The 25,619-nt window shown below is 39.1% G+C and overlaps 2 protein-coding genes across 4 annotated transcripts; one reads left to right on the plus strand and one right to left on the minus strand.

Moving 5' to 3' along the window:
• Positions 1-7,796: 7,796 nt before the first annotated feature.
• LOC142537448 (uncharacterized) lies at positions 7,797-9,428 on the minus strand. The gene is made up of 2 exons (XM_075642963.1): positions 8,267-9,428; positions 7,797-8,152 (listed from the first exon to the last, which is right to left on the minus strand). The coding sequence occupies exons 1-2, from the start codon at positions 9,426-9,428 to the stop codon at positions 7,797-7,799; spliced, it is 1,518 nt and encodes a 505-aa protein (XP_075499078.1).
• A 12,112-nt stretch (positions 9,429-21,540) lies between these two features.
• Positions 21,541-23,727, plus strand: LOC142529283 (squamosa promoter-binding-like protein 9). Of its 3 annotated transcripts, none has more exons than XM_075634794.1 (4): positions 21,541-21,693; positions 21,997-22,346; positions 22,636-22,790; positions 22,940-23,726. In XM_075634794.1, exons 2-4 carry the CDS (start codon positions 22,006-22,008, stop codon positions 23,512-23,514), a joined length of 1,071 nt encoding a protein of 356 aa, XP_075490909.1. In that variant the 5' UTR covers positions 21,541-21,693; positions 21,997-22,005; the 3' UTR covers positions 23,515-23,726. The 3 variants fall into 3 exon arrangements, with proteins under 3 accessions (XP_075490909.1, XP_075490903.1, XP_075490894.1); XM_075634788.1 differs by having other exon boundaries at positions 21,542-21,693; positions 21,977-22,346; positions 22,940-23,727; XM_075634779.1 differs by having other exon boundaries at positions 21,546-22,346; positions 22,940-23,724.
• Positions 23,728-25,619: the final 1,892 nt, after the last annotated feature.

Genomic DNA, 25,619 nt, shown 5'->3' on the forward strand with positions numbered 1-25,619 from the left:
CTGAAGGATATTGAGCACTTGTTTAATATTGTTGAGTATTCCAAGGCTCGGAGACTGAAACTTGCTTTGTATCAGTTGAAAGACCGAGCTAAATCTTGGTGGGAAGCCGCTGAGATTGGATTGAAAGAGGCCGGGATTGAAGTCACTTGGGATGTCTTCAAGGCCCAGTTTTTGGAGCAGTATTCCCCTCCATCCTATTATATTGCTCAGGAGAATGAATTCAATAATCTGCAGCAGGGAACGATGTCTGTTGCAGAGTATGCTTCGAAGTTTTCTACTTTACTGAAGTATGCACCTCACGTAGCTGGGAATGCGAGGGCAAAATATAACAGGTTTGTAAATGGTTTACATCGTACTTTGTATACATATGTTGTTTCTGAATTGCCTACCAGCTACGCAGAAGCAGTTGAACGAGCCAAGGCAGCCGAGGCTGGACTTAGGAGAGGAGGTCCACAGTTTACTCCTCCACCTCCGGTGTCAGCTCAGCAGCCTACTTTGCGACCGAGGGGTAAGAAGTTCAAGAAGGCTGGCTCTGCTTCTTCGTCTTCTTCGAGCTCTAGTGGATCACAGCGAGGGAGTCCTGTGATTGCTCCCTATTGTAGCCATTGTGGAGGCAAACATACTATCAAGCAGTGTCGAGGTATGTTTGGTACTTGTTATCAATGTGGGCAGGAAGGCCATTTCTCTCGAGTATGTCCGAACAGGGGTACGACTTCTGCTCAACCCCAGCCAGGATTTAGAGGTGGCCCTGGTATGACGAGACCTACTGTTCCTGTTCCATCATTTCAGCAGTCAAGTGTCCCACGATATCGAAGACCGGGTGGTCAGAGTGCCCAAATTCCTCCCCAAGTGAGAGTGTACGCCATGACTGAGGATCAGGCGAGAGAAGCTCCTGGAGGCGTGATTGCAGGTATTTGCACGTTTTCGATTATCCTGCACGTGTTTTATTTGATACAGGAGCATCTCATTCATTCATATCTCATGCATTTGTTGCATCTCACGATATTGAGTGTACCTCGTTGTATGATACTTTGTCGATAACCACGCCAGCAGGGAAGATTATTTTGTCTGAAAGAGATTATTTTGTCTGAAAGAGTTGTGCATAATTGTGTATTGATATATGAGGATAATGTGGTATTTCTGAATTTGATTGTCCTCCCAATGCACGACTTTGATTGTATTGTTGGCATGGATATCTTGACAACAAATCGAGCTACTGTTGATTGTTGTCATGGAGTGGTTCGATTTCGACCGATTGATGGACCCAAGTGGAATTTTTATGGCAAGGGTTCCGAAGTCAAAATTCCATTGGTATCTTCCTTGGAAATGTCCCGATTGTTGACTAGCGGAGATGAAGGTTATCTTATCTACGCTATTGATATTTTGAAGAAGGAGCCTTCTTTATCTGAGATTCCAGTTGCGAAAGAATTCCCGGATGTATTTCCCGTTGAGATTCCTGATTTTCCTCCTCATCGAGAAGTTGAGTTTATTATTGATCTTGTGCCAGGGACTGCGCCTATTTCTAAAGCTCCCTATCGCATGGCACCTTTGGAATTGAAAGAACAATTACAGGATCTTATCGATAAGGGATATATTCGACCGAGTGTATTGCCTTGGGGAGCTCCAGTTTTATTTGTTCGGAAGAAAGATGGTACTATGCGAATGTGTATTGACTATAGGCAACTGAATCGGGCTACTGTGAAAAACAAGTACCCACTTCCTCGTATTGATGATTTATTTGATCAGCTTCAGGGTACTTCTGTATACTCGAAGATTGATCTTCGTTCTGGGTATCATCAAGTACGAGTTCGAGACGAAGATGTGCCCAAAACTGCTTTTCGTACGAGGTATGGCCACTATGAATTCTTGGTTATGCCTTTTGGTCTCACGAATGCTCCTGCTGTTTTTATGGACTTAATGAATCGTGTCTTTCGAGATTATCTTGAACCGATTCGTTATCGTCTTTATTGATGATATTCTGGTATATTCGAAATCGAAAAAGGAGCATACTGAACATTTGAGACTGGTACTTCAAACTCTTCGTACTAGTCATTTGTATGCTAAATTGTCCAAATGTGAATTCTGGATGGACAAAGTGATATTTTTGGGCCACGTCATTTCGAGACATGGCATATCTGTTGATCCTGCGAAGGTCGAATCTATATTGAATTGGCCGAGACCTACGAATGTTCCTGAGATCCGTAGCTTCATGGGTTTAGCGGGATATTATCGTCGTTTTATTGAAGGATTTTCGAAAATAGCTAAACTTATTACTCAACTGACACAGAAGAATCATCGATTCATTTGGTTAGATGAATGTGAAGCTAGTTTTCTCGAATTGAAGACGAGATTGACCACATCACCTGTGCTTACTATTCCCTCAGGTACCGGAGGATTTGTGGTGTGTACAGATGCATCTGGTAAAGGTTTGGGCTGTGTTCTGATGCAACATGGCAAAGTGGTTGCTTACGCGTCTCGTCAATTGAAATCTCATGAAACCCGTTATCCTGTTCATGATCTTGAATTGGCCGCCATTGTGTTTGCATTGAAGATTTGGCGCCATTACTTGTACGGAGAAAAGTTTGTTATCTATTCGGACCATAAAAGTCTGAAATATCTCTTTTCTCAATCTGATTTGAATATGAGGCAACACAGGTGGATGGATCTCCTGAAGGATTTTGATTGTGAGATTCAATATCACCCTGGATCGGTGAATGTTACTGCGGATGCCCTGAGCCGGAAAGTTTACGATTCTGTTCTAGCTTCTATTTGTGTCGCCAAGGTACATGAGGATATATGTACTTCTGGCTGGACTTTTCACTCGAATTGGAATTCTGTCACTGTCTCTGCTTTGCAAATTGAGCCGAACTTGATATCTAAAATACGAAAGGCCCAACGAAGCGATGCTCAGATCCAAAAGTCGAAAGAACTGGTATCTGCTGGACATCAGTCTGGATTTCAAATTTCTTCTGATGGTTCTTTACGACTTAATGGTCGGCTGGTAGTTCCTGATGATTCTGATTTGAAATCTGCCCTTCTTCGAGAAACACATTGTAGCAAATACAGTATTCACCCTGGAGGTCGGAAGATGTATTTGACATTGAGATCTCAATTCTGGTAGAAACGTATGAAGAAGGACATTGCTGAGTTTATTTCGAAATGTCTTGTCTGCCAGCAAGTAAAAGCCGAGAGAATGAAACCGAGAGGATTGCTCCATAGTCTTGAAATCCCGAAATGGAATTGGGAACATATCGCTATGGATTTTGTGACTCATTTACCTCGCTCGCCCAAATGCTGTGATGCTATTTGGGTGATTATTGATCGGGTTTCCAAATCTGCGCATTTTATTCCGTATGAACGGACTTATCCTTATAAGAGAATGACCCGTTTATACATTGAGAATGTTGTGAGACTGCATGGTGTGCCAGTCTCGATTGTATCTGATCGTGATCCCAGATTTGCTTCTAAATTCTGGGGTAGTTTTCAGGAAGCGATGGGTACGCGTTTGGCTATGAGTACTGCTTATCATCCTCAAACTGATGGCCAAACTGAGCGTACGATCCAGACTCTAGAGGATATGTTGCGTGCGATTGTGATGGACTTCAGAATGGGATGGCAAGATGCCTTACCATTGGTCGAATTTTCTTGTAATAATAGCTTTCAGATGAGTATCGGTATGGCACCGTTTGAAGCTCTATATGGGAGACGATGTAGATCATCGTTATTCTGGGATGAGATTGGTGAGAGACAATTGACTGGACCTGAAATGATACAGGAAATGAACGATAAGGTTCAGTTGATTCGGCAGCGGATGAAAGCTGCTCAGGATCGTCAAACGAGTTATGCGAATAAACGAAGACGACCCTTGGAATTCCAGAAAGGTGACAGAGTGTTTTTGAAAATATCTCCCTTTAGAGGCACTGTTCGATTTGGCATGCGAGGGAAACTATCTCCTCGTTATGTTGGTCCATACGAGATTCCGGATCGAGTTGGTGATCTTGCGTATCGATTGACATTGCCACCAGCTCTATCTGCCATTCATGATGTGTTTCATGTTTCTATGTTGAGGAAATATGAACCAGATCCATCACATGTGCTTGCACCTGATGAGGTTGAACTGGATCCTTCTCTTTCCTATGTTGAACAACATGTTCGCATTATGGACCGAAAGGAAAAGATACTGAGAAATAAATCGATTCCTCTAGTTCGAGTGCAATGGACACGGCATGGTGTGGAAGAGTCGACGTGGGAATTGGAAAGCAAAATGCGAGAATCATATCCGCATTTATTCGATGCTAGTCCATCTGTTCCATTGTATTCGATGTATTCTGATCCTTTTACTGATTTTAGTTTTGATATGTACTATAACTGGTGACATATGTATGTTTGCCAATGTTATATATATAGAGATGTTTGAGATTTCGAGGACGAAATCTTTTAAGAGGGGGAGAAATGTAAGGACCGTGTATCGTATTATCGTAAATCTTATATGATTATCGATAATTCAGGAATTTGATATGTGATTATACATTTGATGTATATTATGACAATGAAATTGAGAAAATGAATATTGAATATGACTTGACGTTGTAAGAGCTCGAGTGGAGAGGTCCGGACGCCAACTTAGTACAAACAAAAATAATTGTACAGAACGTGTAGCGCCCGAGCGGTAGAAAATGACCACCCGAGCGCCAGGGTATGTGACATTTATGTTCGGGCAGAACATGCCGCAGCCCGAGCGGTAATTTGTGACCGCCCGAGCGCGGTGCACTTGTAAGCCGGGGGCAGAATGTCTCGCGCTCGGGCGCGAGAATTCTACCGCCCGAGCGCGAGAGCGGTAGAAGGATAAGAATCACTTTTGCTTGTTCGATTTCTTCATTGTATCTTTTCATAACATCGAAAGAACGAGAGATTTCGATTTTCTTTCTTCCAAATCGACTTCAAAACGCTGTCTAAACGCGAAACAAAGTATATATTTGTGATCGTCGCGTTAAGGGCTTCTGACTGAGGTAATTTTCTTCTAGTTCCAGCAGCTCTAATATCAAAGTGCTGGAATAGCATGTATTTGAAGTTGAATTTATGATATGTGATAGAGTAACCGACAAGAAACTCATATTCGAAGTCGGGATTGAATTATGATATGATTATGATTTGATATGAATTTTTGAAGTTTCAAATGATATTTGAAACTCATATTAATGATTTTGGAGTATGCTATTGATTAGAATGAGTATGTTATTGATGTAGATAAAGTGTAATATCAATATCTTCAAGCTACATCGACTGGAACGAAGAATTGAGGTATGTTGCGACCGGGTAACATACGACAGGTATCTGTATTATATGATATATGTCGGATTGATTTGATTGATTGAAATGAGATTATGTGTCTATATGCCTTATTTGTTGATTGATGTGGCATACATGACATTGAGATTGAGATATCGATGTATAAAATAAATATTTTGTTAACACACATCATTTTATGCATACATCGATACATGAGATGCACGTTGAGCTATGATCCTTGGATACCTTGATATGATTGGATTGGATTTCGGGGTTTGTGAACACAATCGCTATGCCGGTATTATATGACCCGTAAAGCATAGACAATTGTGGCCCCATATGATTGGATATGAGATTTGGGATTTGATGGCGTTTTGCCGACTCTATCATACGAGTATCCCATATTGGCCGGTGTGCCAGCTCGAGCATTGATTTGATAGCGATTCGATTGATTCTGACATGTGCTCAGTGGATGGGCATTTGACCTGATACCTCCACGACATACATGCATTGCATACCATATATCATTGTTTAGATACTTGTGGTATATATGATTGGTTGTTCCATACGGAGCTTTGCTCACCCCCAAGGGGGGCTGTTATTGTCTTTGTGTGTGGACAATGGCAGGTACTCCAGGATATCAGGAGACCGGAGAGGGTACTTCTGGAGAGAGCCACAGCTTGGGCTGAGGTTTTATGTTTATGTCTTGTTCCCAGTATATATGTATATGTATCTATATACCGGGGCATGTCCCGAGGATATGAGTTGTTTGTATATGATTGGTTTTGATTACGTGTGGGCATGTTTATGACGTGAAATGAAATACTATTTTTAGTATTCAAATAAAATGATTTGGGCTCATTGTAAAGAAAATTTAAACTCGTTTTCCGCTGTAATTACTTAACCCTAATCAGATTGCATTGTAATAACGATTAGGAGCTAAGGGCCCCACACAGACGATCCTGATACGGGATGGAGAAAGGGGAGGGAGATGATATGCGACTATGACATGGCCCATCTGGTCCCTAAAACACCTGCTGCTCTGTCCCACTCTCTGGCCTTGATAGGTTGCCAGGTGCTTTCCTCGTCCCTCTGTGCCTTATCTGCAAGGATGTTTATGTGATGTAACATATTGTTTCTTGCTTGTCAGGCTGTGTCTCTGGCCTGTGCTTACCAGGCTCGAGAGGAGAGAGGTCGAGCTGAGGAGGCTTGATTTCGCCGAGAGCTTTTCCAATTAAAGGAAGAAAATGAACGCCTTCGATCGGAGAATATGAAGTTCCAAGATGATCTTTCTTGCTTGACAAAGAAATGTGAAGAAGGGATCAGAGATGACGAGGAACTGCGTAAAGAGCTTGGTTCCCTCTATGATAAGCACCATACCAAGGTGAAGACTGGCGGGATGTTCTTGGCTTCTAAGACGGGGAAGTCTTTTGTGATGGGTGTTGAGGAGAAAGCACTATCAGCCTTTTGTGTTTCTTCGGCCTATGCTGATGAGGTTTACAGTCATGCTTTTGGTCTCCATGATGAGGTGGTGCGAGACTGTCGTCGCCAGCTCCGTTTGACCGGCTTGGTTCCTGAGGAGGTGGTTATGAAGGTTTCACCTCATGTGCCAGAGTTGGATGATACCACTCAGGTTGACCTTCTGCCAGATTTTCCTCCCGCGGGGGACGCTGACTGCGAGGTCATTGGTGTGCTGCACTTGCTCCTTACTGACGAAGCTATCGAGGATGGATGATTTTTGCCTTTTCGTGAGCTATGTTATTTTATTTTGAGTAGTACGAGTTGCTACTTTGCCACCAGACTTGGCTGACCTTTATTCTGAGATCGCCTTTCTGCGCAACTATTTTATTCAGTCGTGGTTTATTTTGATTACTATGTCATATGGGCATTATTTTATGTTTTCTTATCGGTCGTACTTTTTGCTCGTTGCTTAGTTGAATATGAATTTAGGCATAATTAAGCTTTTATGGTCTCCACGGGAAGTCCTTACCCTAGTGATGAGGTGTAGGTATCCCGGGACTCTATTTTGATGAGCCTCTTACAGTGTCTGAGCACTTTCCCACTGGGCTGGCCAAGCCTCTTATGCTTGGGTGGCTTTATGTGACATCTTGGGTCTAGTGATGACTCTTGCATGTGTTATACTTTATTTTATTTTATTGGGTACATGGGTCTTTAATTAAATAAAATGATAAGATGATAAGACTTTTTTTTTTAAAATTTATTGATAAAGATAACTGAGAAAACAACATCTTGCCACTGATGGTTCTTTAAGTAAAAACAAATAGAAACACGCAGTCTAGGCGTAAAATTTCTTTAAGTTCGCAATGTTCCATGTTCTTGGTAAGTTCTTCCCATCTGGTTGCTGAAGACGATATGCTCCTCCTTTGATTATCTCGATCACTTTGTACGGGCCTTCCCATTTCGGATCAAGTTTACCTATCTGCCGCAAGATATATGCCCTCCTCAAGACTAAGTCCCCTACTTGAAATGACCTATGCTTAACCTTGTTATTGTACGCTCTGGCCATTTGCGCTTTGCCACCTTTCTGCACGGAGTGATGCCTCTTCCCTAAGCTCGTCCACGAGATCCAAAGATAACCTCATTGCTTTTTCAATATCCGCTAGAGTATAATTCTGGACTCTCATGGAAGGTTCTCCTATTTCTGCGGGAGCCACTGCTTCTGCCCCATAAACCATGTTGAAGGGTGATTCTCCGGTAGAGGTGCGTGACGTAGTCCTATAAGCCCAGAGGGCACTTGACAGTTCATCCACCCATTTGCCTTTGGCTGCGCCTAATCGGGTTTTGAGGTGCTGCAAGATAGTACGATTTGTAACTTCTGTTTGTCCATTTTCTTGGGGGTTTCCTACGGAAGTGAAGAATTGCTTGATGGAAAACCCCTTACACCACTCTCTTAACTTAGAACCTGAGAACTGTGCTCCATTATCCGAGACAAAGGCTTGTGGTATTCAAAACCTACGGATTATATTCTTCCACACAAAGTTTATTATGTCTCTTTCAGCTATCTTAGCTAAAGGTTCAGCTTCTACCCACTTCGTGAAGTAATCGACGGCAACGAGAATGAACTTTCTCTGCCCAGAAGCTATTGGAAATGGTCCCACGATATCCATTCCCCATTGCACGAAAGGCAAGGGGCTCTCCAATGGTTGTAAAAGCGTAGTTGGCTGATGATTGATATTAGTGTGATCTTGGCATGCATGACAGTGTCTTACCAACTTTTCTGCATCACGCCTCATTGTAGGCCAGAAATATCCTTGTCGCAGAGCTTTTTCGGCCAATGCCCTTCCTCCTAAATGATTCCCACAAACTCCTTCGTGAATCTCTTGAAGTACGTAATTAGCATTACTAGGAGCAAGACACTTCAAGTACGGTAAGGAGTAGCCTCTTTTGTACAACTCATTATCTATTATTGTAAATCGAGCGGCTCTTATCCGAAGCTTCCGGGCTATAGAGGGATCTTGCGGTAGGCGTCCTTGCATCAGAAAACTGATGATTTCATCTTTCCAGCTTGGTTCACCCTCTCCAGCGCACAGAATGTCAAGAGTTGGTCCCTCCACCTCTTCCTTAGTAATTGCTAGAAAGGTGACCTTTCTACTGTCAATATTCGCCATAGAACTCGCCATCTTGGCTAGCCTATCTGCTACTTCATTCTGTGCACTGGGTACCTGCTTTACCTCATATTTTTCTAGATTCGAGAGCAACTTATTAATCCGGAGCACACATTTGGCCATCTTCTCCTCCTTAGCCACATAAGTCCTTTGAAGTTGGTTAACCACAAGCTGGGAGTCACTGTGCGCTATCAACCTTCTTGCTCCTGCGGCTAAAGCTAGCTTTAATCCTATTATAATATCCTCGTATTCTGCTTCGTTATTTGATGTCGAAAATTGAAGCCTTATGGAATACTGAAACTTGTCTCCCTGAGGATTTTCTAATAATACCTCAGCTCCACTTCCTGATGCGGAGGAAGATCCATCAACAAAAAGTGTCCAAGCGGGTCTGGAATATTCTGCACCCTTTATCTCCATTTCCACTATGAAATCCGCCAGAACCTGGGTCTTGACCGCTGGCCGTGTTTGGTACTCCAAGCCGTACTTGCTCAACTCGACCGCCCATTCGACCATCCTACCAGATGCTTCAGGGCTGGAGAGTACCTTCTTCAAGGGATGGTTGGTCAACACTACTACCTGATGTGATTGGAGGTAAGGACGTAGTTTTCTTCCTGCAGTGACTAGCGCCAGGGCCAGTTTCTCGATATTGGTGTACCGAAGTTCTGCTCCCTGCAATGTTTTGCTCACGTAGTATACTGGCGCCCTTCTTCTAAGGTCAGCACTGCGCTGGCTGCTTCGGCTGAGACTGCCAGATAAAGGAACAACATATCTCCTTCACACAGTTTTATAAGTAAGGGTGGTGTGGTCAAGTATTTTTTCAAGCTGTTGAAGGCTTGCTGACACTCGTCCGTCCATTTGAATCTACTTCCTTGTCTAAGCACTTTGAAGAATGGCAGGCCTTTATCTGCCAACCGAGAGATGAATCGATTAAGAGCCGCGATCCATCCTGTTAACTCTTGTATTCCTTTCAACGTCTTCAGAGGAGACATGTTCAAAACTGCATTGATCTTCTCAGGATTAGCTTCTATTCCTCTAAACGAGACCATATAACCTAGGAATTTCCCTCCTCCGACCCCGAATGTGCACTTTTCGGGGTTTAACTTCATTTTATATTTTCTCAGAATGCCAAAGCATTCTTGGAGATCTTCGGTGTGGCTCGAAGCCCGTATGCTCTTGACAAGCATGTCGTCTATATATACTTCCATGTTGCGCCCGATTGTTTTTTCAAACATCTTGTTTACCAACCGTTGGTAAGTTGCCCCCGCGTTCTTTAATCCGAATGGCATCACCTCGAAGCAGTAAATCCCTCGATCAGTTACAAAGCTTGTTTTTTCCTGATCTTCGAGTGCTAGCCGAATCTGATTGTAGCCTTGATATGCATCCAAGAAGTTGAGCATTTCACACCCGGCGGTGGAGTCGACCAATGAATCAATCCTTGGTAATGGGAAAGGATCCTTAGGGCATGCTTTATTCAGATCAGTGAAATCTATGCACAAACGCCACTTGTTGCCCGGCTTCGGAACGAGCACGACATTTGACAACCACTCTGGGTACATGACTGGGCGGATATACTTGGCTGTTAATAGCTTCTCTACTTCTTCACTGATATGTTTGCTCTTCTCGAGACCGAACGTTCTTTTCTTTTGCTTAATTGGTTTTATCTTTGGATCTGCTTTGAGATTGTGGAGCGCATACTCCTGGGGTATTCCGGGCAATGCTTCATCTTTCCAGGCAAACACATCTGCGTTGCTTATCAGAAAAGTTGTCAGGGCTTCTTCTAAATTAGTTGGTAAACCTGTTCCAACCTTGACCTTGCTCCCGGAATTTCCTGGTATCACTTCTATACTCTTTAGTATTTCTGCGGCTTTAAGTCTCTCGTCTCTTCCTGATTCGCTTTCAACAACATGAACCTCGCTAGTTGCCCGGATGATGCTCCAACTTCTGCTTACTTCTGTGTGATGAGTCCTTTGGGGCAGCCTGCCTCTTTCGGTGACTTGTTGTCCCCTGTAAGGTGATGACATTACATTCTCTCGCCAATCGGCTATCACCGGTTTCCTCCCTTATTCCTTCGGGTGTGGGGAACTTAAGTTTCATGTGATACGTAGAGCCTATCGCCTGAAACAAGTTTAAGCTAGGTCGTCCCAAAATAATGTTGTATGCTGACAGAGACTTCACGACGAGAAACTTTACCATCTTTGTAGCCCTTAGTGGGTAAGACCCCAAGGAAAGGGGAAGGGTAACCTCTCCCAATGCCTCAACTACCTCCCCTGCAAATCCAACCAGAGGGGTGTTTACCGGGGCTAGTAGGGCATTGTCAATTCCTAGTTTTACAAAGGCGCTATAAAAAATGATGTCTGCAGAACTTCTTGAATCTACTAGTATCTTTTTCACCCAGAAATTGGAAATGGTGGCGGAGATGACTAGGGCATCATTGTGTTCCCCACGAGGGAGCTCCAGGTCACTGTCACCGAACACCATATCTTCCTTTGACTAGACTACCTTGAGTACGGTGTGTGATTTGGTACTAATCGCAGATGGAAGTTCTTGCAATGCTGCGCGAATCAAGGTTTTTCTCTCCCTGTTTGAATCCCCACATGCCAGGCCTCCAGAAATTACTGCGATGATTCCTCCAGTAGGCAGGTTCTCCTTTATCCTTTCGGGTCGTTTCCCTTGGTCACCAGTGTCCTCTCAGAGGATTGGGCTTGTGCCGGGACTCCGGGCGCTTATTGTCCTGCTGATTTCGTGACTTATCCACGAAACTGCCCAAGTATCCTCACTTGATGAGTTTCTCTATTTCTGCTCGCAGGACAAAACAGTCTTCTGTGGCATGACCTTTGTCCTTGTGAAAACGACAATATTTGTCAGATTGCTGTCTTTTCGAGTTCTCTTTCATAAGGCGAGGGGGTTGCAAAAGACCTTGCTTCTCGGCTACCACTAATATGTCCGTCAAGCCGTGAGTTTAGCGAGATATGTTGAAGATGAGGGATTTGAGTTACCCGTCTTTCTTCTTTCTTGATTCCGAATTTCTCATCCTCTCTCTTTTTTTCATAAGATAACGAGGTTCTACGGCTTCTTCGATGCGAATGTACTTTTCTGCTCTTTCAAGTAATTCTTTCAAAGTATTCGGGGGTTTTCCCACTATTGACTCTTTGAATCTCCGATGACGGAGGTTCTACTGCATGATTCCTGCTAGTAAATCGTGGTTGACATGCGGGACCTCATGACGGCTTGAGTAAATCTTTGTACGAACTCTCTCAGGTTCTCTCCCTCTTTCTGGACTATGGTGAACAAATAAGATGCTGTTTTGGGATACTTCCTATTAATGGAGAATTGTTGAAGAAAACGTCTGGTGAGTTCCTCCAGGGTGCCTACTGTCCCCGGGGGTAGCTTGTTGAACCAAGTGAGGGCTTGTCCTGATAGGGTAGTTCGAAAGATTTTACAGTAAGCAGCGTCGCTGATGTCATCAAGGTCCGCCTTTGCATAAAATTTGTCGAGGTGATCTTGTGGATCCCCTTCTCCTTTATACTCAGGTAGGTTTGCTATATTTAATCCAACCGGTAGCATTTCCGCTAGTACGGCTGTGGTGAAAGGGCTACGCCGTGCTGGTAAAATTGCCAATGCACCCTCTTCTCCTTTCTTGGCGTGGAGTTTCTGACAAGAAAGAGGTGCATGGCTGTGAGCCTCGTCATCTTGAAGTGCAGTCCCCTTCTTTAGGTTTGTCGGTGGCCCGTCGTTGGTCCCGACTACCTCTCTTTCTCGCGGGATTCTCTCTGAATGATATGAATGGGCTCCTTTGCCGTGCGCTCCCCTGTTCTTGCTGTCCTGCTGCCGAGTCGCGAGGTATTGCGCCACGGCTTCGGCTGCAGCCCGAGATGCTGCTTCCTCCATCAATGCCTTCAGAACCTCGGACGTGATCAGGAACTCCTCATGCTGCGGGCGAGCTGGAGGAGGGCGTCCATGCTCCTCTTGGGCATCATGGGTCGTACGCGATCGTGTTTGCATTCTCAGTGATCAGGTGGCAGGTTTCCCACAGACGGCACCAAAATGATGCTGCACGAAATTCGGGTGACCAAGTTATTATGAGATAATATCCACTACTTTTGCGTCCACACCAGTAAATCTCGGGGTCGCCACCTACGTCACGATATGAGGTTAGTGGTGTCGGGAGATACCCGGCGAAAAATCCTCCAACACTCAAGTTAGAAAACGCCTCAAATATGTACTCACAAAAGCTAGAGACTTTTGGAGCATATAATGAGATAATGTGAATGTGCCCATAAAATGGAGAGATAGCTCCTATTTATAGACTTCCATGATGGGCCATGGGCTTGAACCTCATGGGCTCTCTATTGAGCCTATTTTCCTTAATTAATGGCCCATACCAATCTTTACAACCTTAATCAATTTTTAATTATGCCAAACTAATATTCATAAAAATAAGAAATTTTCTAGACTAATACCCATCAACCACCTTGACAAGTTTTATGCAAAAGCAGATGTGTACAACTTAAGTGACATTGCTTATTGCAAAATATTTCGCACTACCCTCGCAGATCGCGCTCTCATGTGTTTCAACAAACTGACGTTCGAAAACATTTGTTTACTGTAGTTCAAAAGTAAAGAGAATGCCTAAGAGAATACATGAAGCGGTTTACACTAGCCGTTCATGAAGTCCCCAATATAAACCACGATTTGTTATTCGAGATAATGCAACAACTCCGTCATAGGAAGTTCAAGAAATCTATAGCTGGGAAACCACTGAGCAATTTGGGGGAACTCTTGGAAAGGGATGAGAAGTATATTCAGATACAAGAGGTCATTGAATAATCATATTTGTTAAAAAATAAAACGGAAGAAGATAAACAAGAGAATCGAAAAAGGGAAGATAAGCGAATGACATAAAACCCTTGCCTCCAGATCATGACTTCCAACGCACGTTTGTCAGACATTCTTGGTGTGGCTTAACGAAAATGTCTACTGCTACCCTCACGCCACATGCAACAAAATGCAAAGCGGCAACGATCTGACAAATATTTTTCGTTTTCATAAAGGAAAAGGACATACCATGGAAGATTGTTTCAACTTGCTAACTGAGATAAAGAAATCAATCAAGCTAGGATGCTTAGAAAACTTTGTGGATAAGTCTCGTGATCAGGGCCAAGATGACAAACATCACAATGAGCAACCCAAACCAGAACAACAAAGGCCGAGACGATGCAGCAAAAAAACCTAGGAATGCGAATGATCACCGTGATAACTGAGGGGTCCGCTTGTGGGGACACAAACAACAAGAGAAAAACTCTCTTACAAGCCGCCAGAAGTGAACACCCACCCACATTTCGACCAGTTTGTGACATAGCAATGGCAAAAGAAAAGCTAGCCTTCAAAGAGTGGGACTTGGAGATCTCTCACAACATGCATAATGACGCCTTTATCATAGTTGCTACGATTTCTAACTTTTGGGTTAATCTGACCGTAGAAGACGTCAGAGCATTGTTCACGCGCAAAAAAATCAGCCGGAAAATAACCTGCACTACAAGCTAACAAAATTCATGAAATTAACCAACATCAGAAATTTAGTAGGAATTGAAGCTAAAAAACTTACCCCAAATCGAAATTAAAATCACCTCAGAGAGAAAAATATATCACAAATGTGAAGCTAAATCAATCAAGCTAGGATACTTAGACAACTTTGTGGATAAGTCTCGTGATCAGGGCCAAGATGACAAACATCACAATGAGCAACCCAAACCAGAACAACAAAGGCCGAGACGATGCAGCAAAAAAACCTAGGAACGCTAATGATCACCGTGATAACTGAGGGGTCCGCTTGTGGGGACACAAACAACAAGAGAAAAACTCTCTTACAAGCCGCCAGAAGTGAACACCCACCCACATTTCGACCAGTTTGTGACATAGCAATGGCAAAAGAAAAGCTAGCCTTCAAAGAGTGGGACTTGGAGATCTCTCACAACATGCATAATGACGCCTTTATCATAGTTGCTACGATTTCTAACTTTTGGGTTAAATTTGACTGTAGAAGACGTCATAGCATTGTTCACGCGCAAAAAAATCAGCCAGAAAACAACCTGCATTACAAGCTAACAAAATTCATGAAATTAACCAACATCAGAAATTTACTAGGAATTGAAGCTAAAAAACTTATCCCAAATCGAAACTAAAATCACCTCAGAGAGAAAAATATATCACAAATGTGAAGCGATGCGGAGAAAAATGGACCAAATATGGCCATATTAACAGACAATTTGAGACGGTTTTCGAGAAAACCACCTCTATTAGCGACGATTTTTCAGAAAACCATCATTATTAGCGACAGTTTAAATAAATCGTCGCTTTTATGAACCGTCGCTAAGTCGCTGTTTCACAAAACCGTCGCTAATGGTTTTAATAAAACCGTAGCAAATTTTAAAATAGCGACGGTTTAAATAAAAACGGTCGCAAAAAACCATCGCTAACATCTATCTTTTTTTTGCAGTGATGAGAACCAATTAGCGCATCTATGATGACGGTTGTTTGATAAATTAATTCTCTGAGTACATATTCACATATGTAAATGTCCCTATATCTATATATTGACGAGCATTGCAATGACATATCTGATTTTTAGAATAGTCAGCCAAATTATTTCTTAATAAAGACACAAGCAGCACAGCCATACTTCATACTATAATTCTTTTTCAGGAAAAAAATTGAGGTAGAATGGAAAAAAACATTGAATAGAGAAAGTGGGCCTTCAAAAAGTCATTCATCGAATGAATTTATGGGATATTAGATAAATCATTTCTAGTTTCACCTCTAATGAATGGGCTTGTCGTTGTACCCTAAGAACGGGCTCGTAATGTTTTAAAGATCCATTTAAGTGTAGAGCATATTCGAGAGAGGGTGCGTATGATTAAGTAATTTTTTTATAGGAAAAAAATAAAATTAGATTACGTGAAGAATATTCGACTTTTAATTTTTCAGTCAGGACATAACATGCTTGTATTAGATTTAATGGATTTCGTGGAGTTTAAAAGTCAAGAGGTATTTAATCTATATTTTTATATACTCTGTAAAAGTTTAGTGATATTCAATGTAAAGTTTTAAAAATCATGTAATATACAAACTTGACTTAAAAAACTTTGAGAAATAATCAGAATGTCAATAGACTTTTAATTACTCCATGAAATTATATTAAATATAAGAATTAAAGCTTAATGTACAACTAATAAATGCCAAAAAATGTCTTTGATTGAAGATAAAGAATGGAATGTACATTTAATTTAGAATTATCTCAAATTTACACTCACTTTCATTCCCTTGGTCCTCCATTTGTTTTACATTTTCTTAGAATTTTTTAAAGTATATTTTTCTATTGTTAACTATAGTTTAAAATCAAAATTATTAAAATCATTTATTTTATTTTTCGAGTTCTCGTTACGAAGCCTCACAAAATTTACATTATATTTATTAAAAATTTTAATAAAATTTATTACACTACATAACAAAAAATTATAATTTTTTATTGGTTCATAAATTAAAAATATTAATAATAATTTTTAATAAATAAAATTCAGTTCTTTTTATTAATTTTTGTTAACATTTAATAAATAAAAATATTTTAGATAAACAAAATTTATTCACGCTAAACTGTTAATTCAATATATTTTTTAAAAAAATCATAATCATAAATTACAAAATTCATAAAACTCGATTATAACATTTATAAATATCAATTAAAATCTTGCAAAATAAATCTACAAAATTCTATAAATTTTTTTAAAAATCGTGAGTTTCTACATAACTATCATGCCCCGAAATTCGAGGTTGACACCGACGTTGTTTAACAATCACACAATCGAAAACAACCAGTCTCGTAGTACAGTATAAATCGAAACCAGTTTATATATCATAATTCAAACGAAATAACAATGGTCTTTACAAATCAATAACCGAAAAACGACAGAATCTAATGCGAAAACGTTGCAACTAAATAATAATAATAATAATTTTAACTTAAACTAAATCTTGAAAGTTCACTAGCCCCAAGATTGGTCTGACTCCTCTTCTTCGAGCTCTTCCTCGGGTATATCTGGGAAAAGGGTGTAAGGGAGGTTAGTACTTTGAGAAATACTCAACAAGTGGGGGCCGTATCGAGCACAATATAACAACATGCATAATTTCGAAAATCACATTGCTTGCATAACATCATTCATATCACATGCATAATATTTACTAGGCACTGAGATTCCTCTACTTTCTATGGTTTATTGATATCAGTCTCTAATTTTTACTCCTTTAAGGGGGCGAGGCCATATAGCGGTTACATCCCACCGCGTAAGGGTCATGTCATGGTTGGGATTCCCACCCATATACAGTCAACTCCTCACAGTGCCCAAAACCGTATGACAACCAACACAAGAAAAGGAGTAGGAGAAGAAAGGTGTACTCGACCGAATTTTCAAAAAATGAAGAGACATGCGTAACAAAATTTAATATTTAAATCAAGCCCACTTATAGTATTTTTGAATGCTAAAAAAACGTGGAGGGTTGCTGCGCTGGGTGATCGAACTTCCTTCCGGGTCCGGACTGCTGCAGAGCTTCGCTACTCGACCGAAATTGGGGATGAAAGATTCGAAAATTGGGAGCAGTTTGGGAGCAAAATTTCGAAATTGTTTGCTGGAATGAGGGGTGAATTTCGAGTTGGTTTAGGGGGTGTATTTATAGGAGTCGGGTGAGAATCCTACCATAAACCGATTGATTTTCCTTCCATAATTGCGAGATAATTATTCATTAATTATCGAGATATATATTCCATACTTAAATTGTGCCATAATTAATAAAAACGTGTATATACATTGCAAATTTCGAATTGATGGCTTCTGGACTAGATAGGTTGAACGTAGACTGCTTTCTCGTACATGTTCGTGACATATCTGGACTGTATTGCAAAATTTCTAACTTCTTTGTTGAGAAAGCTGTCTTGCATACAATATACTCTTCTAAATAAGTTGATAGTCTTCTTAAATTTCGAAAATAACGTGGATATTTTATACTAATTTCGAAATTTAATTATTCATTATTTTCAAAATTTCTATTATTTACAATTTGAAAAATAACATCTTATACATATCTATAAATAAATAAATAAAATTTCACAACTTCCCATAAATGGTTTTCACAATAACTCTTTTACATATAAATAAAACGATTTTATTGGAAGAGTTATATATAGGGTGTAAAATGCCAAAGAGTTTGGGGGGAGAGAAAAGGGGACCCCTTTGTGGTTTTTGTTTTTAGCATTTTAATTGTCTGACTTGACTTGACACCACGCTCATCCAAACATTATCGCACGTACCACCAAAACAAAAATGTACATTCATTTAATATCATTACACATTTATTTATTTGTTTGTTTATTTGCAACAAAGTACAATTCTTATACGGATGTAATCTATTTAATTAGAGTACAGCAAAAATGGCTTTCTACGGCATGCATATGATTTTCCGCAGCGCACATTACGCGCTGCAAAGTTGCAAGCTGTTGAAAGTTCAAGATTATCTGCGGCGTACATGTGCACGCTGTTAATATTATTATTCACGGTATGCATATGTACACCAGTTAATACAACTATCTGCAGCGTGCAATGTACGCCGTTAGAGTGATGATTCACAAATAATATGTAATCAAACATCAAATAAAACAAATATAAGTAATCAACTAAAGTTTATTTTCTCTATGCATAAGTGGTTAAATACTGTTCCAAACTATACATAATTGAGCTGGAAAAAGTAGATAAAGTAGTAACCAGAAAGCACGCATCTTCCCAGACTCGAAACATACGTACGTCAACAATTTATTTCTGTCTTATTCTAGTTAAATTCCTCCAATTATTATCATTTTTACTTCCGATAACTACATATCTTGTTGTGTAATAAATGGTCTCAATTTGACTATATACATTTGCGAAAGTTTTGGCACCAAAATCCTTTAACGCGAAACTAGCAAAAAGACAAGGAACTGGCATATGCAAATATGTGTTGACGACATTGGTACAAGGATTGGAACATTTTTCTACCCTTGACAACGAGATTTGGAGTCTAAATTTGTGGATGGCAATATTGTATGGACCGAATATTTATTTATATGATAGAGTGAGTTTATCTAATTTGTTACTTTAGTATATTCGCATACGATTCAAATACCCATGCCTTATGGACCAAATCGAATAAATGGCTTGTAATAATAAATGTTGCTATGAAATTATTACCTACCATAAAGTTCATATGCCACCCTAGAACATAGGACCCTAAAACCCCCCACCAATTAAATATAATAAAATTTACATACATATATATATATATATATATATATATATATCTCCTTAACTTTATAATAATTTTTTAAAAAAAATCCCATTTAACTTTAAGAATGACATATATTACATTTACAACCATTAAATTTAAAAACTATGCCTACATCATCTTAAGTTGATCTCTCTTACAATTGTCTCTTCATATACAATATGATAATTGCTAGATGGAGATATATGTAATTTTTATAGTTGATAAATGTATATATAAAATTGGTACAAATTTCAGTAGTTCTCAAATTTAGCTGAATGTTTTTATAACGTGGTTTTTTTTTTTTTTTTTTTTTGGCATTTACATAATCTGTATTTAGTGTATTTGACACTTATCAAAAACAAAAAATTTATAACATCTGAGAGTAGGTCTCTTGTGAAACGGTCTGAAGAATCTTTATCTGTGAGACGGATCAACTCTACCGACACAAAATACGACCTGTGAGAGCATCTCACATAACTTTTTGCCAACATCCGATAGAGGTCAATGTCGAATACATTTAAGTAAACCAGAGGTAAACACAAAAAATCCTTTTTATAACATCCGATATATGTAATTAACCCTAAATCTCATGAAGAAAAGTTCAATCAATGTTCGAAATCTTTCATGTAATCTCGAAGTTTAAGATATATTAAGCAACGACGAAAGTTTCCATTGGTTCGTAAACTCTTCCCCAGACAAGAAATTGTAGGGCGGAACAAGTGTACGTATTGGACATGGACGGATAGAGCACGGGTTTTGTTTAAACAGTCTTTTCAATTGCCTTGTTTAGAACAAAATCATCCATCTTCCCCGTAAAACAAGTACACCCAAACTGAATGAACACATGTACGTACCATAGACGTAAAAATAGTCGATGGACATAGGACAAAGAAAACAATCATGTCTCGTTCTGTTATCATATTAATTTTCCCTCGTCCCGTCAATTACAACCCAAGATGAGGTTTTCTCGTCATGGATCAGGTTGTGATATAATTTCTATATGTATATATATATATTTCTAACTTCCTCTATGCTTAACTGGCTTGAATTAAACATCGGAGGGTCATGTTGTGAGAAATCCCGACCTCTCCTAATCGATTTGTTTGTGATTTTCAGACGATTTTGGAAGAGTTGACATAGTGATCAGATGCCGATTTGCTAGAGGATCACAATTGAATGATAGCGGAATATGATGATATACACAGTGCCATAAGCTGCAATTGAAAGTTGCGTGACTCAAGACTTGAAGAAGCTAGCTAGCCGTGGTCCCCCACGCCACCCTAAATATCAACATCTAGCAAAATAGAGAATTTAAAGAGATTTAAGTGACGAAATCATGAATCCCACACACCGGCACACATTCAATTGGCTTAGGTGTCGTCCAAGTCTCGTCCATATTTATCTACGTATCTTTTATTATTTATTAAATTTAAATTAAATTCATGTAGCTGTCAATAATTATTTTAGTTCCCTACTCTAAATTTAATTGCGCCTGAATGTAATAAATTGATTTGATGAATATTTTTTTGTTCTAATTTGAAATGACATATATCCCTTTTGTATCTATTTCAAATGTATCGTTGTTATCATTACATGCATCACATATGCATAAATTCATCAAATCAATCAAACGAACTTAGAATCTTTCGATCCAAATACTTTACCTGATGTAACTCTTAAATTCGACGACGGTTTTCAATCAAATCTTTTAAGCCCTTCTCAACTGCACAGTCCCACACCTGAACAGTTTCGGAATCTCTCTCCTTCCGTAAGATCGGTTCATTCATGTTCCCTTCGCCTAGAAGTCTGTCAGGAACCACTCATTGTCCGTACAACCTCATGGTACCGGCGATCACCCCGCCCTCTTGAAATTACTTTTTTGATTATGTTTATATACGTGTGTGTAGATTATAATCTACAAATAATACATAAATGCAGTAGTTTGTGTTTTTTGGAGTAGATTATGATTATTATATTTTTCAAAATCTAATTATGAATATAATTGATTGTTAACAAATAAAACAAAGATTAGATAATGAAGGTAACATTTTTTTTAGTAATGTCATAGATTTTACAATAGTAAGCTACTAGAAAGTATATACGAGGATAAATTTGAAATTATAATAATAATAATAAAAAAGGGATGAACCAATTTTGCCCATTATTGGAGTGGAGTCCACTCAGACCACAGGACAACGTTAGATTTATTTTAAATTTGTGAAACAAAAATGAAAAATGTTTTATAATAAAAATTGTTGCTATAAATCTAAGCTTTTGCGAACAGGTAACATTAAAAGTAATCAAGAAACTTCGGAAAAAAAGGTGTCCACTTCATGTGCTTTAGCTTTGCCCTCCATTATTTTAACGTAAACTTCTTCCATCAAAGAAACACCTTTCGGGACATACTCCGAGCTGGATTTCAGATTAAAAGGTGAGAAATGTTTTCTGCTGTGGATAGTAATATTTTGTGCGCCAAACTTTTAGTTTAACATATGTATATATGTATGAGAAGAACACAGAGAGGTAATATATGTGATATATGTTGCAAAAATCTCCACTGATATAATGGGCCACCGGAGAATATCAGCTTTGAGTATAGATATGATTAGTTACGCAACTCCCTTGAATATATATACGAATCTCTTGTTTTATTTCTTGAGTTTTTTGTTCCAAGGTATTAATGGTGCATGTGGATTTCACTTGATTCACAAAAGCTACAATGAACGGGTTATAGGAATCAGGAATGGAAAGAGGTTCATCATCTTCTTCTTTCTCGACTTCTGCTGGTGCAGCAGACTCACTCATCAATGGTTTGAATTTTGGCAAGAAGATTTACTTCGAGGGCGTGAGTTCTGGACCACAGGCCAAGATCGGAGGTGGGCAATCGCAGGCGCCTCCGTCAGCGTCCAGAAGAAGGAGAACCGGAGTCGTGCAGCCGCCTCTATGCCAGGTGGTGGGGTGCGACACAGATCTGAGCGATGCCAAGGCTTATTATTCGAGGCACAAAGTTTGTGGTGTGCATTCCAAATTTCCAAAGGTCATTGTGGCAGGCATCGAGCAGAGGTTTTGCCAGCAGTGCAGCAGGTCTGGTTTAACCCTTTTCGCAATTATAGATTCATATATTCGAGGTTTTGGTAAATTATGAAAAGACAGAAATTAAGTATTTGGTTTGCTGCTTTTGGGTTTGATGGATGTGTAGAGAATTTTGTTGATCATATCTTATTCAATGCTCAAATGGTTGTGATATTTTCTGTAGACAATATGAAATTTGTTACCGAGTAAGAGAATACAATAGTTATTGCTGTAATTTACTCTAGGCCAAATCTTGATACATGTAAACTTGTTCAATTTGGTTATAATTGATTGGGTTCAGGTTTCATCAATTGGCTGAATTTGACCAAGGAAAACGTAGTTGCCGTAGGCGCCTTGCTGGACACAACGAGCGTAGAAGGAAGCCACCTCCAGGATCTTTTTTGCCACCTCGCTGTGGAACTCTTCCTTCATCCATATTTGGTAAGATACCAATGAGTGAGTACTTATTAATCATCCCATCTCAAGGATTACCTATTTGCTCCTGTAAAACAATTATTGGGCATTCTCTCGTCAGCCCAAAATTTTACACTATTGGTAGCCGACATATACTTGACGTTCTTGTTTCCAGATAATCGCACCAAAAGCTGGAGGATTTATGATGAATCGCAGCACTTATCCAATGCTCGGTGGAAGTGATGCGTGGCTGAATATCGTACCTGAACCAGGATTAGGAAATCAAGCAATCGTCGCCGGAAAACATCAACTTCCATGGAAGAGTAACTCACAAAATTCTTTACCTGATCTCCTTCAAGGTTCAACGACTAGTCCTACTTGCTCTGTTGGTTCTTTAGTATCTCCAGAAGAATGCTTTAGTGGAGTTTCGGATTCAATCAGTGCTCTCTCTCTTCTGTCAAACCACCCCTGGGGCTCAAGAAGCCAATCATCGAGGCCTGATATGAACATTGTTCAGTCTTTGGTGACCCCTTGTGCACCCATTGCTCAATTTTCCTTTCCTTCGTGGGATTTCCAGAGTGGCCAAGCTAATGACACGTCACACGAGACGCGTCCTAATCTGGGTTCAGTCCAGGTTCCTCATCCAGGTAATAGTCAGCATAACGGAGAGCTTGGACTGTCTCAACCGACCGAGGACCAGTTTCATGAACTCAAGCATTCCAGGGGATATGATTCTTCTGTCCAACATATGCATTGGTCGCTTTGAATTGTTCTGAATTTTAGATTGATTACTGCGTGATGTTTGTTATGCTTCATTTGGGACATAAAGACTTGGTATTTTATCCAGTCGGACTAAACACGAATAAGTTCAACTGCTTGTTTCGAAAAGCGAACAACTAATTTGTTTGGACATCAAACGCATGTCTACATTTTCTCTTCTTGAATCTGAAGAGCACCAGAAATGATTGGATACTTGCTCTTTTTTGCCTTCCTAGTTCTTTTGTTGTAGTTAGCAATTGTCTCTTCGTTATCCATTTTGTTATGTTTGTGGTTCTTCAACCTTTGGTGCAACATTGATTTTTTCCATTGTCTTGATAATCCTTCGGGTTCTTCATTTTTTGATATTGAACTCAACTTCAAAAACTAGCTCAAAAGAGATTGTCCAAGATTATATATACAACTCACATAGATTTTAACCAATAGATGTGAGATAACTAACACACTTTCCTCACGCTCGTGTAACTAATGATGATATATTTTTAATATTTTTCATTTATAATTTCTGTTTGATGGTTAATATTAAAAAAGTAAAAAAATAAATAAATCAACGTACAGAAAATATTTATATTGTTTCTCTTGCATATATATGTTATTTTATCCACAACATATGACTGTGTGGATATATATTATAAATTCATTGTCTTAATTAACATGTATCTTTACTATAATTTGATTATAAGAAAGATAAATAAGTTTATTATTTAGTTTTACATTATTTGGACTTCTAGTTTTTCATTACCTCTATTATAATATTCAAATTTTGTCACGCCCCAGGAACGTGTTTAGTCGACACCAGCGTTGCTCTCAAATTTACATTCGAAAACAACAAGCCTCAGAATTACAAAATTTAGAAACTCTTATTTTCAGAACAGGAATCAGTATTCAGGAATCAATATTCAGAATAGAAATCAGAAATTTAACAAATAAGCACTGTTCACGTTTGTAAATTTCATGGCTAAACTGATATCAGTCCCCTATATGTTCTCTCCTCTAACGGGTGAGGCTAGTAATCAGTAATCAGTAATAAGAATTCAGAAATGTTCAGAATATATATTCCTACCATTAGTTCACTAGGTTTCAGTGCTTCAAAAATCAGAGATCAGAAATATATAAAACATGAATTATCAAACTGATTTCAAGATATTAATACATAAGCCCACTTACTGTAATTTGCTAGGAGTTTTGGTTGAAGTCCGAAATCTACTGTTCTCGCTACTGGATTTTTCTGTTTGAACAAAGGTACTCTCTTAACTCGAATTTTCAAGTGATACTCAAGATTTGTGTAACACCAGATTTGAGGGTGTTATTTATATGCAATTTCTGACTGTTAGTACTCCCAAATAAATGTCCATGATCTGCCATTAAAGCCTTTAATCCATGATAAATGCTTCAGTTACAAGTCATAAGCAGAATCAGTAGCTGTCTGATGGAATCTCACGCTACTGAACTCTTATGCTGCTGGATTATATCTGCTAGAAAAATACCAGCTTCTGAAATATCGGTTGCTGCTGGAAGCTTCTGCTGAACTCTTTGCCTTGCTGCTGAATATTGTTAGCTGTTACAAAAATGCTAGCTACTGCTGAAATTTCGGGTTCTCACAAATTTAGTTTATTAATAAATGAAATTTCATAATAAATACCAATTGATAATAATTAAAATTTTGAATTATAAATCTTGCAAAATATGACATAAAAAAGTTATTGGTGAAAAAATTTGTCGATATTTCTATCAAAAAACATGATGAGAGCCATGTAGACAATCTATTTCACAGTCACAATTTAAATTTTCCATAAATATTTCACATCTCTCCTAACACTCATCGATGAAACTTTGCTTATTTCTTTTTTTGATGATCAACTAATCCAATACTTTATTTAAATATATATATTTTTATTGCATTTAAATATTTTCTTATGACATTTATATGAGTTAGACTATCTGTTTCTTTGATTTGAAAATAATCATTGTTTTACATTCTACAATAATCTACTATTGTAAATTCTTGTGTATGACAGTAATGCAGGAATAATTGGAGGCATTAAACAAAAATAAAACTTAAGATCATATTACACTACTAGAAGGGAAGAAAGC

This window comes from Primulina tabacum, chromosome 2 (genome assembly GCF_025594145.1).
Source record: "Primulina tabacum isolate GXHZ01 chromosome 2, ASM2559414v2, whole genome shotgun sequence".
Taxonomy (NCBI): Eukaryota; Viridiplantae; Streptophyta; class Magnoliopsida; order Lamiales; family Gesneriaceae; genus Primulina; species Primulina tabacum.

Coding starts and splice junctions, on each gene's coding strand:
- LOC142537448 (XM_075642963.1), bottom strand. CDS start 9,428: ATGGTCGAATGGGCGGTCGAGTTGAGCAAGTACGGCTTGGAGTACCAA. Junction 8,153..8,266: donor TGTGTGGAAGAATATAATCC/GTAGGTTTTGAA, acceptor TCACTTCCGTAG/GAAACCCCCAAGAAAATGGA.
- LOC142529283 (XM_075634794.1), top strand. CDS start 22,006: ATGGAAAGAGGTTCATCATCTTCTTCTTTCTCGACTTCTGCTGGTGCA. Junction 22,347..22,635: donor TTTTGCCAGCAGTGCAGCAG/GTCTGGTTTAAC, acceptor GATTGGGTTCAG/GTTTCATCAATTGGCTGAAT. Junction 22,791..22,939: donor ATTTGGTAAGATACCAATGA/GTGAGTACTTAT, acceptor TCGCACCAAAAG/CTGGAGGATTTATGATGAAT.